Genomic DNA, 12,929 nt, shown 5'->3' with positions numbered 1-12,929 from the left:
CACGGAGCACAAGTCTGAGAGCAGAGAGACGCTGTCTCTTCTCAAGCCTCCTTAGGAGCGTGGAGACCTTCCCGGAAGTGCTCCAGCAGCGCCTCCCTCGTCACTGCTGCTCAGAACACAGTCCGCAGCGAGGAGGGCACGGGAGGCACGGCTGCTCTGGACCCTCGGTGTCTGCACGCGGCCAGGGCGCGAGCGCCCCGCTGTGCGGCTGGTTCTGTCTGCGAGCTGGGAGGGAGTGTCGGGTCACTGGCTACCAGTGGGCCCAGTTGTGTGGTTTACATCAAACTGTTTGACGTCTCTGTGGTAGGATGTTGTTATCTTTAATATAATTTGTCTTATTCTTGTATGTCTGATTCCTAGTGTAAGTCTGAATGCCCTTTTTCCAATTTAAATGTAGAGTAAGATTGGTAAGAGTTGAATGTCTTCACTAAGAAATCACTCTAAGATAAACTCAGTCTTAGGGGTGATGATGCGGGCTTGGGAACTAGGACTTACAGAGTTCTGACCAAGAGGTCCAGTACCTTTCAAACTCTTGACCCGTTTAGGTGCTTGAAGGAGCTGTGTGTGTGGCAAGTGCAGCGGGTGGGGGGGGTTAAAACTTCAGATCTCAGTGGGGGCTCACTGGCAGAAGCCCACGTGGCCCCTCCCAGGTGGCGCCACTCACACTAACACCAGCACTCAGTGTCCGGGTGCCCCGCACCCCCTCATCCTTGAAGCGATGTACAGGGGTGTAGGGCCCGTGGAGGCCTGGGGAGGATGACATGCGGAGGGACTCTGGGGGCTCAGCGTCCCCTCCTAGAGCCCACTCTAGACCTCAGGCCTTTGTCTTGTGATGAAGCAGGCCCATTTATGTGTGTAAAAACAACAACGTAGGACATTACAGATGAGATGTTACTAAGCGTTAAGGATCAGAACAGTTTTACATCTGGAAACTTCTAGAGGGTTGGGGTTTGTATCTTTCAAGACCACCAGTTTAAGCATTCTAACAGTATAGAATACAACCTTTTGTTTTTTTAACTTTTTTTTAGCTTTAGTGAGGAATGATTGACAAATTTGTAAGAGATTTAAAGTATGTGTCTTGGTGATTTGATATACGTATACATTGTAAAAGGATTCCCACCATCTAGGTCACTAACACATTTATCACCGCACATATTTTCTTCTTTTCCTTTTTTCTTTTTTTTTTGGTGAGAACATTTAAGTTCTGTTCTCTCTGTGGTGTTATCAACTACAGTCACATGTTACACATTAGATCCTCAGACCTTATTCATCTCGCAAGTGAAAGTTTCTCCCTCTCCCTATTCGCTCACCTCCAGGCAATCATTTTCCTACTTGTTTCTAGGAGTTTGACTTTTTTTTTAATTTCACACCTTTTGCACATCTGATAAGAGGCTTATATTTGTGCACCTGACAAGTGGTTAATATCCAAAATATATAAAAAGCCTACAACTCCATAGCAAAAAAGCAAACCAGCAAACAAAACAAAACAACCAATCTGACTAAAAAGTGGACAGAGGATCTGAATAGACATTCTCCAAAGACGCGCAGATGCCAACCGGCCCGGAAGCGGTGTTGAGCATCCCTCGTCATCAGGGAGAGGCCGGTCAGAACCACGGCGAGGCACCCTCACACCTGTCAGAGTGGCCCTCACCAGGAGACAGCAGACACCACGTGCTGGGAAAGGTGTGGAGGAAAGGGAACCCTCACGCGCGGTTGGTGGGAGTGCAAATTGGTGCAGCCGCTGTGGGAAACAGCATGGAGTTCCTCAAAAAGTTAAAAATAGGACTGTCGTAGGACCAGCAGTCCCACTGCTGAGTGTTCATCCAAAGGAAATGGAAACGGGATCCAAAGTTATCTGCACCCCACGCTCACCGCAGCACGAGTCACGATAGCCAAGATACGGCCACAGTCTTCACTCACAGGAGCCACGGTGTGGACACAGCCCACGTGTGCCTCCAAGACACACACACACAGGAGTGCTACTCAGCCGTGAGAAAGAGGGCGGTCCTGTCACCTGCAGCAACTTGGGTGGACCTTGGCTGCAGTATGCCAGACAGGAAGACAAAGCCTTTTCTTTTCTTAAAACTACACCCCCTGAGTGGCCTTAGCCATCTCAGCGTGGCATCCAGCCTCTGCATTGCTGAGTTTTGTGTCTGCATGTGGGGGCTCTTTGCTTTATTTGCTGTCATTGTCCCAGAGCCCTTTTTGGTCCTGTCATCCTTAAATCCAGCCACTCTCCTCACCGTGTGCTTTGGTGATGGGTAGGAAGCACCCAACCAGAGGGAAGCCGCGGGGCCGGGGCGAGGGGGAGCCGCTCAGGCGGGCTCCTCAGGGGCCGTTTCTGCTGCTTTTTTGTCAGCTGTGTCTTCAGTCTCTGTGTGGACCTGATCCTTGTTAGATGAGAATTTCTTGGAGTCGAATTATTTATAAAGACTGTTAATAACAGAAATTTAGTTGGTATCAGGTGATTCTGTTAAGACTAACTTTTAGGACTCGTAGAGCGCCAGGGTGACAAAAAAGTGGTAGGTGGGCTGCCATGCTTGTCTTCACACCACTGAGGGCCCCACTGCTGCCCCGAGCCGTCCTTTCCAGCTTAGACAGCACCCCGGGCAGACACTGCCTGCCGGGGAAGGCAGGACTGTGGCACGTGGCCCTTGCCTGTCAGAGCGGAAGACTTTTGGGTGCCTCCCTGGGGCTCAGCTACGTCTCCATATATTCCCGCAAAGTTCGCATGTGGAGGCATGAAGCACAAATAAATTAAATGATCAAAACGTCCAGAGGTGGCAGGATTTGTTTACTAAGTAAATCATCAAACCAGCATGAAGAATCTAAACCAAAATAAACTTCTGAAGGTGCGGTTCCCAGTTCCCTCTCAAAGACTGTCTGGTGACAGAGACCAGTGAGCGTATGGGTCACGCACGCCCCCCAGGAAGACTGAGGCTGCAGGTATTCCTCACTCTTGAAGCCCGAGAGGAAAGATGCAGGTTAACGTGGGCTCCGGGTTACTAAGACTCGGGTGATGCCAGCGGGTGTCCATGGCTCCCTTAGTCCAACCTCACCTTGTCTGTCACTCCCGTGTTGAGTAGGGCTTTTCTTCCCCCAGCTAAGGAAGACTCCATGGTGAGAGAGGTAGGTGTAAAGGGAGGCAACAGGTCTCCTGGCTGAAGTGCCGGCCTCCATGTTCAGATGCAGGGTTTCCAGGGGACGTCGTGGAGGCTGTGTTTGGGACTTGCGTCCCTCGCCCTCTGAGGGAGAATGGGGATGCAGGAGCCAGGAGAGATGGGGAGATGGGCGGGAGCTGGAGGGCGAGAGCTGCTGCAGACCTGGTTAGGGCCGCCGCACCCTGGAGAAAGTGGGCTCCAGGCCTTTGTCAGCTGTGCCCGAGGGGACTGGTCACATGCAAGGCGAGGGGCTCCAGCAGGCAGTGCTTGTGGGTGGAGGCAGGGTGTTGCCCTGGGCCGAGGCTGCCTAACTTCTGAAATGAGGCTGTGTCTGTAATAATAACATCGGGACTCTAAGAGTAGAAGTCATTGGACCTGCACACATTTTCTTCCGGGGGGGTGGGATAATTTCTCCCACTGAATACATTTTGGAGACAACATAATGTTGTGTCCCATGTGGGGGTGGGGAACGATGTCAGTCAGAGGGGAACCAGGTAAAAACGACCAGGATGTTTGCAGGAAACTGTGATCCCTTTGAAGTTGCTGGAGCTTCACTTCGAGGATTCGGGTAGCAGAAATGAGTCCTGCAAGAGAAGCGGGTTTGGGAAATGGAGGGACTTGACCACAGAGCTTGGACATCATCCTGCAGACAGAGGGCCGGTACTGTAAGGGCCCTTAGTGGGCAGGGTCCGCCCAGTTCCTTTTGTTCTTGGACGCAACTGGCTCACCTCCAGGGTGGAGCCTGATACCTGCGGTAGGTACTTAAGTAGTGTTTGAATGAATAGGTAAATGAGCAGATCCAGAAGTTGACCTTAAAAACACAGGCAAGAAGGTGAGCTGCAGATGAGAGAGTGTCCGTTAGCCTAAGCTTTTCTTGAGATTGATCTGGATGGGGACATGGAAACATGAGTTTTATATACTCGCGGATCTGACTTCATCAGCAGGCGTCGTCAGGCATCGGTGTGTCTTACACCAGCTTTCATATAGATCTTTAACAAAAGGCATTTTAACAAGTTGATTTACTGTTTTTAATTTCAATGTACCCAAATTTTGATTTTTATCAATTGAGTAGGAAATGATTTCATATTTGGATAGATTTCATGAAGTATCAATTCAGCGTCTTTAAATCTTATATTTTTATTGATGTGATTTCTGTATTTTAGCTAACCTCCTATCTTATATGTGCAGAGCCTATATGTTAAGTCAGCGGAGGTAGGACGTGTGTTTTACACACACACAGGCGCCACAGTGTCTCGTGTGCTGTGATGCTGTGTGTTCACGTTTCTCACTGCTGTTGCGTCTTTGCAGTAACAGCACTCAAAATATGTCTTCAACCTTTTTCCTCCCTCAGAGGTAAATTTCCCCAGAAGGACTTAGAAACGCTGTTCCCTGGAATGAGTGCTGATTTTACAAGTGAGAACTTCTCAGCTGCCTGGTACCTCATAGAGAACCACTCCAACACCAGGTTAGTGGATACTGGGCTGTCGTGTGGTTTCGCAGGGTGCCACTCACCGGACGTGCGGTGACCCGGGATTCCCTCTGGCTTTGCTGCCTAGCAGTCTGTTGACCTCAGGTGAGCTTGTGGACATCTCAGAGTGTCTGTTTCCTTATTTATAAAATGGGCTCGTTAATTAGAGGACCCATATTTCCTGTATCATGTTGTTTCTATATGTTTATTTATGCCACCCATTAAAACTTCGGAGCCTCAGCTTGTCCTGTATCTGAATGGGATCCCACCCCCCACACTCAGGTAACAGAATTCTCGAGTTGCTGATTTAAAATGAGGAACACACCTCTTCCCTTGACCAGAGAGCAAAGGAAGATGAGTTATTTATCATTGTGCAAAGACTTGGCTTAAAAACTGAGCCAAAAAATAAACAGGGGTCCTATATCCAATTAAAGTGCCCCTTTGTGTCTGCTACCTATAGTTTACTTATCCTCTCTACAAGAGCAGGTCTTTAAATTTTTTGCAAGACTGGCTTAAAACAGTTATATTCAGTAAAAATATCTGAGTAAATGAATGGTTTCTTGTTTAAAATGTATACTCTTGAAAAGCCAACTTGTTAAAATATACCTTAGGACAAATTCTTCCTTCACCTATTGGGATGAAAACCGTTATACAAAACGGGGAAAGCTGGTGCGTATATATAGCCTAAAGTTGGCCTGATAAATTTTTAGAGCAAATGTCTGAAGTCTTCCTTTGCGGAAGGAGGTTCTGATTTCACATTATAGGTGGGCTTTTCTGTTACGGTATGTCAGCGTCGATCTCTGTTCTCTGTGAGGGCCATCTTGGCACTCAAGAATATAATCAACATTTTACAGCCAGATTTTCTTAGTTCAAGTGGAAATAAAAGCTCTGAAATACAAGCTTGCCTCTTGTTCTCTGCTTGAGATATAGAGATGAAGTAGTGTGGTCTTTTTAGTTATTTACATTTTGAGTTGACCCCCAGGTTTTCTGTAATTTCACTGTCAGTGGCGGGGCCTGGCCACGATGTGCCGAGGAGCACTGGGTGCTCAGCTTCTGTCCCGAGCATCGTCGTGGACGGCGAGGGGTCCTCGTCAGTCCTGCCCCCCGCCGCTGTGAGGTCCACGTCTCCCCACCTGGGAGATGCTCCTCAGAGCTGCTTACCTGGCGCGTCCTGTGTGAGGATTTGGTTTGGGTCTCAATGGGTATTTGCCCCTCGGGGCCTGGCACTTCTATAGCTGCTGTACGTGCGGCGTGCACGTGCGCGACGTGGGAGGGTTGAGATGCAGGTACGAGTTTGAGAGCTCGGTTTCATCCGATCGCACACTGTCTCAGGCTGTATCTTTCCAGTGCACCTCAGTACGTCACACTTACTGCATCGTCTTCCTGTGGCTTCTTCATTTCTCTTCAGTTTTGAACAGCTCAAGATGGCAGTCACGCACCTGAAGAGACAGGCCAACAAGAAGAGCGAGGGCAGCCTGGCTTACGTGAAAGGGGGGCTCAGTACTTTCTTTGAGGCGCAGGACGCCCTGTCAGGTAAGGTGGCCCTCAGGCGTCTGCTGGGGCTCCCCCGCTGTTTGTCCTGTAGGGTAGCCCGCACTCTGGATTTGACCGATGCCTTCCTCCCGGTGCCATTAGCGTGTTGTGCTCCCCGTTGGGTTGCTGGGGCTTATCTGATTGGACTCCAGACGAGACTCAGTTCTGACCTTTGTGGCTGCACGTGGTAGTGTGTGCTTCCGCGCATATCCCGTCAGGCGGCGTTAGTGTCTGTTCCTTCTGGAGAGAGACCCTGGGGTGTATATATAGACACCGGCAGTGTGTATATAGGTACACTTTCGAAATCTCTACTTTTTGTGTTTTGTGGATTTTGGTTGGGCTTTCTCCTGAAGGTCTGTATTTCATTAAGATTTTCGTGTCTTTTGGAATGGCATTATAATTTAAAAGTCATTAAAAATTCATGTAGTAGGCCCTTCTCACCAATTTCATTCATTGGTGTGTCCTACTTCTTTATTTACATTGATTCTTTAGTTATGCCTTCTTTGTGTTCTTAAAATTTGAAATTTTAATTTTCCTTTTTGATCCAGTAGTTTGAGGTGGATTTTTGTTTTTTAAAGTCAGTTTCTAGTCTATATTATGAAAAGAAAATGTGTTTCTTAGTAGATTCCAGTTTTCTGCAACTGCATGTTCTCTTCAGGGCACACTGATTGGTGTATCATGACCAGTGCCTGATTAAGTGTGTTATTTAAGTCTAGGTCATTTATAATGAACATGTCAGACAGATCTCCCTCTTTAATTTTGCTTCTGTCAGTTTTTCTTTGCATGTAAAACGTTTCCTTTGTAACTTTCGATGCTTGGATTCTCTTGATACTAATATTATACTGTAATGTAGTAATAATAGCTGCAAAATTGGGGCAGTTCCCAGGACCACCTCAGTTTGGTGATCAGCGAGAAGGACTCCCAGAGCTCACTGAAAGCTGTTGTACTCACAGGTGTGGTTTAGTACAGAGGAAGGAGACAGACGGAGTGGCTCAGCCTGGGGAGGGGTACACGCAGCGGGGCAGTGTGGGGCGGGGCCGGGCAGCCCCACCCAGGGGGAGCCCCCTCGTCCTCTCCGATGCAGTCATGCGGCACTGACCCTCCTGGTGGCAACATGAGAATGTGGCATGGAGTGTTGCACCCACGCCTGGCTTGTGGAGTTTTTATCGGGACTGTGCCATGCAGACACGACTGCCCCCGCGGCTGACCTTCATCTCCAGTCCCTCCGGAGATCGATGGAGCCGATGCCAAGTGACCAGAGCCCTCCCCATAAACCTCCTTGTCACTATGTGGTGCCAGCCCAAGGTCCCCAAGTAAACAGAGACATTTGTCACGGGAGAGGCTTGAAGAGCTTAGAGATGACCTTTCAGCAGCCGAGGGCAAAGGCCATCCCTCACTTTGGGCAAGATTAAGTTCTTTACTGTATAAAATTAACAGTCCATACCCTTCCTTTTGTATTCATCTGCTTGATGATGTTATGCATTAAGCTCTATTTAACCTTGAGAAATTCTGATTTTGCGTCTCTCTTGTAAGGAATAAATGGTAGGATTTATATTTCTTATACAATTCTGAGAGGTTTTGCCATTTAATAGAAGAATTTAAGCCATGTACATTTATCATAACTGAAACTTTGGTCCTTTTGTTCTGGTATTTACTTATTTATTTTTTTCATGTTTCCCTCTGCTATGTAGACCGTATTGTTTGCAGAACTGGGAGATGCTGTTCCAGGCTCTGTCTGCCTCCTGTTGTGCATGATCGCAGTTTGGCATGCCTGCATTCCTCATGTGCTTTCCTTTTTTTTCTGGTCTCAATTTAATCTGAAGTCGTAGACCCAGCTGTTTTTTTTTTTAACCTTTTCTATTTTATTATTCTGTTTCTAGATTTATTTTTGTCTTTTGCATTTAGTTTCATATTTACCACAGTTACTTAAAATTTACCATTTACATGCATTCATTTAATTGGCTTTACTGTTTGTTGCCAGTTATTTATATCTCATCTTTCCTCTTTGGATTCTTTGTTTTGTAACTCTTGGGTGTTATCTGCTGAATTCCTGCATGTAGAAGTGTCTTTTGCTTTCATACATGAACAGCCCCATGGCTGTAAGAGAATGATTTTGAAAACATTGGTCCAGGGTCTCCTAGTGTTGCAGGCAGGAATCCTGAGCCAGAGTAGTTCTTGATTACTTGTAGGTGACTTGATTATTTTTCTCGCTGCCTAAATGCTTAAGGTGTATTTGTTTAGCCTCGAATTATTAAAAAAACAAAAACAAAACAAAACCTCTTCAGGATATATTGGAATGAGGTGTTGTTTTTATTAATTTTACACAGCACTTGATGAGCTTTCAGAGTCTGTAGACGCACACCTGCAGGTTTTAACGGTACTCCTGGTTGTCTCTGAGCGGCCTCCTCCCCTGCTGCCTGCCTGCACGGTGCCCAGAGCAGGAGGTGCTGCTAGTTTCCCTCTCTCTCCAGCATGCTGGGTGCTGGGAAGCGGTTGTATGTACGCAGTCCTTTCCTTACAGGGGTGTTGGAGGTGAGAACAGTGGGGGAGACATTCTACAGTCCCTGAGAGGTAGGAAAAAGTCTGCAGGTGTGTCTGGTGTGGGCCAGCCTTTGTTGCAGAGTTCGCTGGCTGAACGCCTTTCTCTTCCCTGTTCTTCTCTTGACTGAGTGGACTCTTTCAGACACAGTCCAAGGATTTTTTTCAGTCCATCCCAGGCAGGTGTACAGTTAGTGATGCCAGAATCTTGGCTCTCTGTGTGCTGATGTCAAATAGAAACGTGGAGACACAGAGTTTGGAGGAGAGAGAGTAGCTTTATTCTTTGCCAGGCAAAGAGGGAACACAGCAGGCTAGCACCTCAAGGACTGTGCCCCTCTTCCCTGGGGAATAGGGAGAGGTTTAATAGCCCGAGCTCCTGGTCTGGGGCAGGCGATAAGCTCAAAGTCATGAAGATCTTGCATTTTTTTTTCTTTTCTTCTGTAAATTCACTGCCAAAGCTGGTATCAGGTGGCTCAGCAGCCAGGTCTAGTGTCCCTGAACTTCCACGCCTGTGACATTCTTTCTGAACTGAAGAGTGCTCCAAGGGAGTGTGGGGGGAGGGGAGTGTCCTGGGGAGGTGCGCAGTAGGACTCCTGGGGAGTCAGGACACGTCAGCTGCAGGTGTGTGTTCATAGTAACAGCTGAAGGATAGCCAAGGTTGCTTAGCTCTTTCAGACCTGCTTATGCCATTTCCCCAGCCTGTTCATTGTTTCCTTATTTTCCTTGTTTATCAGAAAAGAAAAGTCTGATTTCTGTTTTTGCTGCATAATTAGCAGCAATTACCTCTTGTGTGGTTTTTATTTATCTTTAAGTTTTTACGCTGTTTTCTTTATTCCTGTGACGAGAAGCATGTCTGGCGTAACTGATCTGCCAGTGCCAACCTCAGTGTCTTTATTATTATGGTTGTTTTCTTTACCGTGTCCCACACCATCCTGGTTCTGCCGCTCAGAACACGCGTGGCCCTCCCTCTGTCTGTGTGTCGCTGCTGCTCCAGGAGGGGGGCCCTCTGTTGAGGGGTGCAGACAACCCGGTACATGATTATCCAGGACCCACTCGCCTAAGCGGACTCCTTTGTACCTGCTGGTCTTCTAAGGAGTAGTTGGCATTATTTTATTATTTTTTTTCAGTATAACCGAGGAAGGAAAGGATTCACAGAGTACCCAACCAATGTAGATGTGATTTATGTATGATTTAGCCACTCTGATAAAATCCTATCTGTGGTAGGATAAGAAGTAGAAAACTAAGTGTTTGAAAAGCTCTGTGTAAATTTGAGGTATCAGTACATCTCACCCTAACCCTGCCTTGTCTCCTGTTTTAGGAAGCATTATCCTCCAAGGTTGCCACCTGGACCAAATTAGGCCACACCTGTCTTTGTACTTATCAGGAGCTAAACGTGCTGTTTCTCAAGAGTTGTTTAAGAAAACAAGAGAGGAGAATGTGTGATAGAGGCCCCGTGGGCCCCCAGAGCCCACAGTGACTACTCGCTGCTTCTTACGGAGGTAGTTTGCCAGTCTCTGACGTGGCTCGAACGTTCCTGCCTCACACAGGCCAGTCGTGACGTTCAGTGGTTCGGGTCTGCAGCTCGTGGATGGCCGTGCGCCCGACACTCCTGAGGGTCTCCACCCGCACGCACCCCCTTCCTTAGTGCTCACCTAATAATGGCGTTGTATAAATGCATAGGCACATGTTTTGAATTTTTAAATTGAAGTTAGAAAATTCGATGTCCACGTTCTATGAGAGAGCTCAGTGAAACAGTGTCTTTGAATCGTTAGGCAGTCTTTCTAGAACTTTCACGTACGTACTTTTTTTGTTTCCCAGATGTAGATTTATGCTGTTCAACCTGCTCAACGTATTTAAGTTTTAAAACATTAGAAACTCGAACAAGCCTGTGATGGTGGACCAAGTTGCTTATTGAGTGACACTATTTAAAAATGTTTTCAGAGAAAATAAAAGGTCAAGTGACCCAGACATTGGGTTGTTTGGATTAGTTTTCTGGAAAATAGGATGGCTTTTATCAGATCGCAGTGTCTCTGGGTCCTCGTGCCGGCTGACAGCCTGACTGTGTGGAGCGGGTGAGGAAGCTGCTTTGTGGCAGAACAGGGCTGAGCCCCGCAGCAGCCTGGCCCTGCGGAGCCCCAGGGGCCTGTCAGGCACGGAGAGCGCGCTGCTGGCTCCCCAGTGCAGTTCTGCCTTAGAAGCCGCAGTCGGGCAGGGCTGTCCTCAGGTGTGTCCTCTTACTGCCACGGACAGGCTGGGAACAGTGACCGTTGATGACGTGCCCGCAGGCCTCGTGCCCTCCTGCGACCGGGACGGTCAGACGCGCAGCGGCCCTTGCTCGGGCGTTGTGCGAGCAGCAGCCCTTGCTCGGGCGTCGTGCGAGCAGCTGTGCTCACTCGGAACTTGGGTGTCCTGCTCGTTTCCCTTTTTAACATCTGGGGTTTTCCTCTCCACTCTGTAAAGATACAGGAAAGTTCTTTTTCATTTATCTTAACAAGTTCAAGGTATGTGGAAATGTTTTATGTCATCACATAATGCAAATTTGAAACATTAGATAAATAAACTTTCTTTTCATTCCTGAATCAACCAAGAATTATAAGACAGTAAAAAAAAAATATATAGTGGTTGTTTCTCCCTGCCCCAAATATATATATTTTTCTTTCTATGAATGTGTTGTTTTCAACAGAGAAGCAGTCTATTTTAGAATTTCAAACAAAATTTGAGGTTGTTTTATAAAAAGTATAAAAAGGGACAAGGTTAGGATTAGAAACTAATTAAAAGAAGCAAAAAACGATGTCATCACGCACTGAGAATGTGTTCAAAGCACATTTGACCCAGAACTCACTAACCAGCGAGTCAGGGGAGCCCAACCAAATTGTAATTGACTAAAGAAACGCACATCTATTTTGCTTAGACTGACTTTTTCCCCTAAACCTGCCCCTCCTGACTGCTGGGTGGAGGCAGAACCTGTGCATTCCTTCTAGGGAGGAGCTTGGATGTTAGAGGAGAGCTGGCATCCAGGAGTGCTGCCGCCTGCGTGGAGCCCTGCAGGGCGCTGGGGAGTGAGCCGTCCTGCGGCCGCGTGTGTGCTGGCATAAAATCCTGGCTGTCTCAGCAGCTGTTCTTTATAAAGAAATCTCTTACTTGCAGCTAAATGCAGTTTCCCCACTGACGTGGTAGTTTTGTTGTTCCCACGTTGCAGGTGTGGCACCAGGGGCCTAAGGGGTTTGGGTCATCTGTCCGCGCAGTGTGGGCAGGTGGGCTGAGGCCTTGTGCTCACATTCAGGGTTTGGCTTTGTGACCTTGGTCAAGTCATTTAATTTCACGGAGCTGTGATTCCTCCATCTGTGAGACAGGACTAATGTTAGGGCCTCGTCGTCGGCTTCCTGCCGCACGGGCGTCGTGTGTTGGAGACTTCCCGTGGCGCTCTGCTGATGGCCATGTCTCACGATGTTTGCCTTGCTGTTTTTATTACTTTCTCGATGTCGCAGTTTTGAATTTGAAATTGTATTTGGAAGTTTGTTTTGAAATTTTTCTTAATGATTCACCTAAGCAAGCATGATTTGCTGTTTAAAACCTCCTCTCTTCAGTAGGTAAAAGTTTTTAAATATAAATTAATGATTTCCTAATACTCTTTATCAGAATCATTCAGACATACATCAGTATTAGCAACAACTCCACTGTAATTGTACAGCCACAAATTGACCTTTACAGAGTATTTCTATCTTGTAGATGGTGAAACTGAGAAATAAGAATGACTTTCCTATGACCAAATATCAAAGATGTTACTTAAATAAGCCTTCCTTTTCTTTTAAATTCCACCATCAGTACCCCCAGCCTTGATGAGCAGGTGACTAAATATGTGTATTATGTACTGTAATTTTAATAGCGTTAAACCACCATGGCTAGACTGGTGTCTGCTGGTTACTTTGCAGAGTTTGTGCAGAGTTTTTGTATGTTTTTGCTTCTTTCTGCAGTGAAAATATGACCATTTTTTAAAGCTGTTTGAGTGTCATTTTGACGTAATGTTTTCCTACACATTACAGTAGCCTACATTTTAACTAGCTGTTTTTTTTCTAGCTATCCATCAAAAACTAGAAGCGGACGGGACGGAAAAAGTGGAAGGGTCCATGACGCAGAAGCTGGAGAATGTTCTGAACAGTAAGTTTGTCCTTCTGCCCAAAACTATTTATGGACTTTATAACAAGCTTTGATATAGTTCTTGGACCTGA

General features: G+C 46.9%; 1 protein-coding gene across 8 annotated transcripts in view; it reads left to right on the top strand.

Moving 5' to 3' along the window:
- EXOC2 (exocyst complex component 2) overlaps nt 1–12,929 on the top strand; it is a 146,089-nt gene that overhangs the window by 40,503 nt on the left and 92,657 nt on the right. For all 8 annotated transcript variants that reach the window (XR_009048053.1, XR_009048051.1, XR_009048052.1 and 5 more), the window contains exons 5-7: nt 4,513–4,626; nt 6,038–6,162; nt 12,778–12,858. Coding sequence is in view for 4 of the 8 variants with exons in the window: in XM_057699582.1 (XP_057555565.1) it covers nt 4,513–4,626; nt 6,038–6,162; nt 12,778–12,858 (320 nt within the window). In the remaining 4 variants the exon portion in view is untranslated. The remainder of the gene's footprint in view (nt 1–4,512; nt 4,627–6,037; nt 6,163–12,777; nt 12,859–12,929) is intronic.

The sequence above is a fragment of the Hippopotamus amphibius genome, chromosome 11 (genome assembly GCF_030028045.1).
Source record: "Hippopotamus amphibius kiboko isolate mHipAmp2 chromosome 11, mHipAmp2.hap2, whole genome shotgun sequence".
In the NCBI taxonomy this organism is placed as follows: Eukaryota; Metazoa; Chordata; class Mammalia; order Artiodactyla; family Hippopotamidae; genus Hippopotamus; species Hippopotamus amphibius.
Note: the sequence above shows the minus strand (reverse complement) of the source record. Positions and strands in the feature narration are given on the sequence as shown.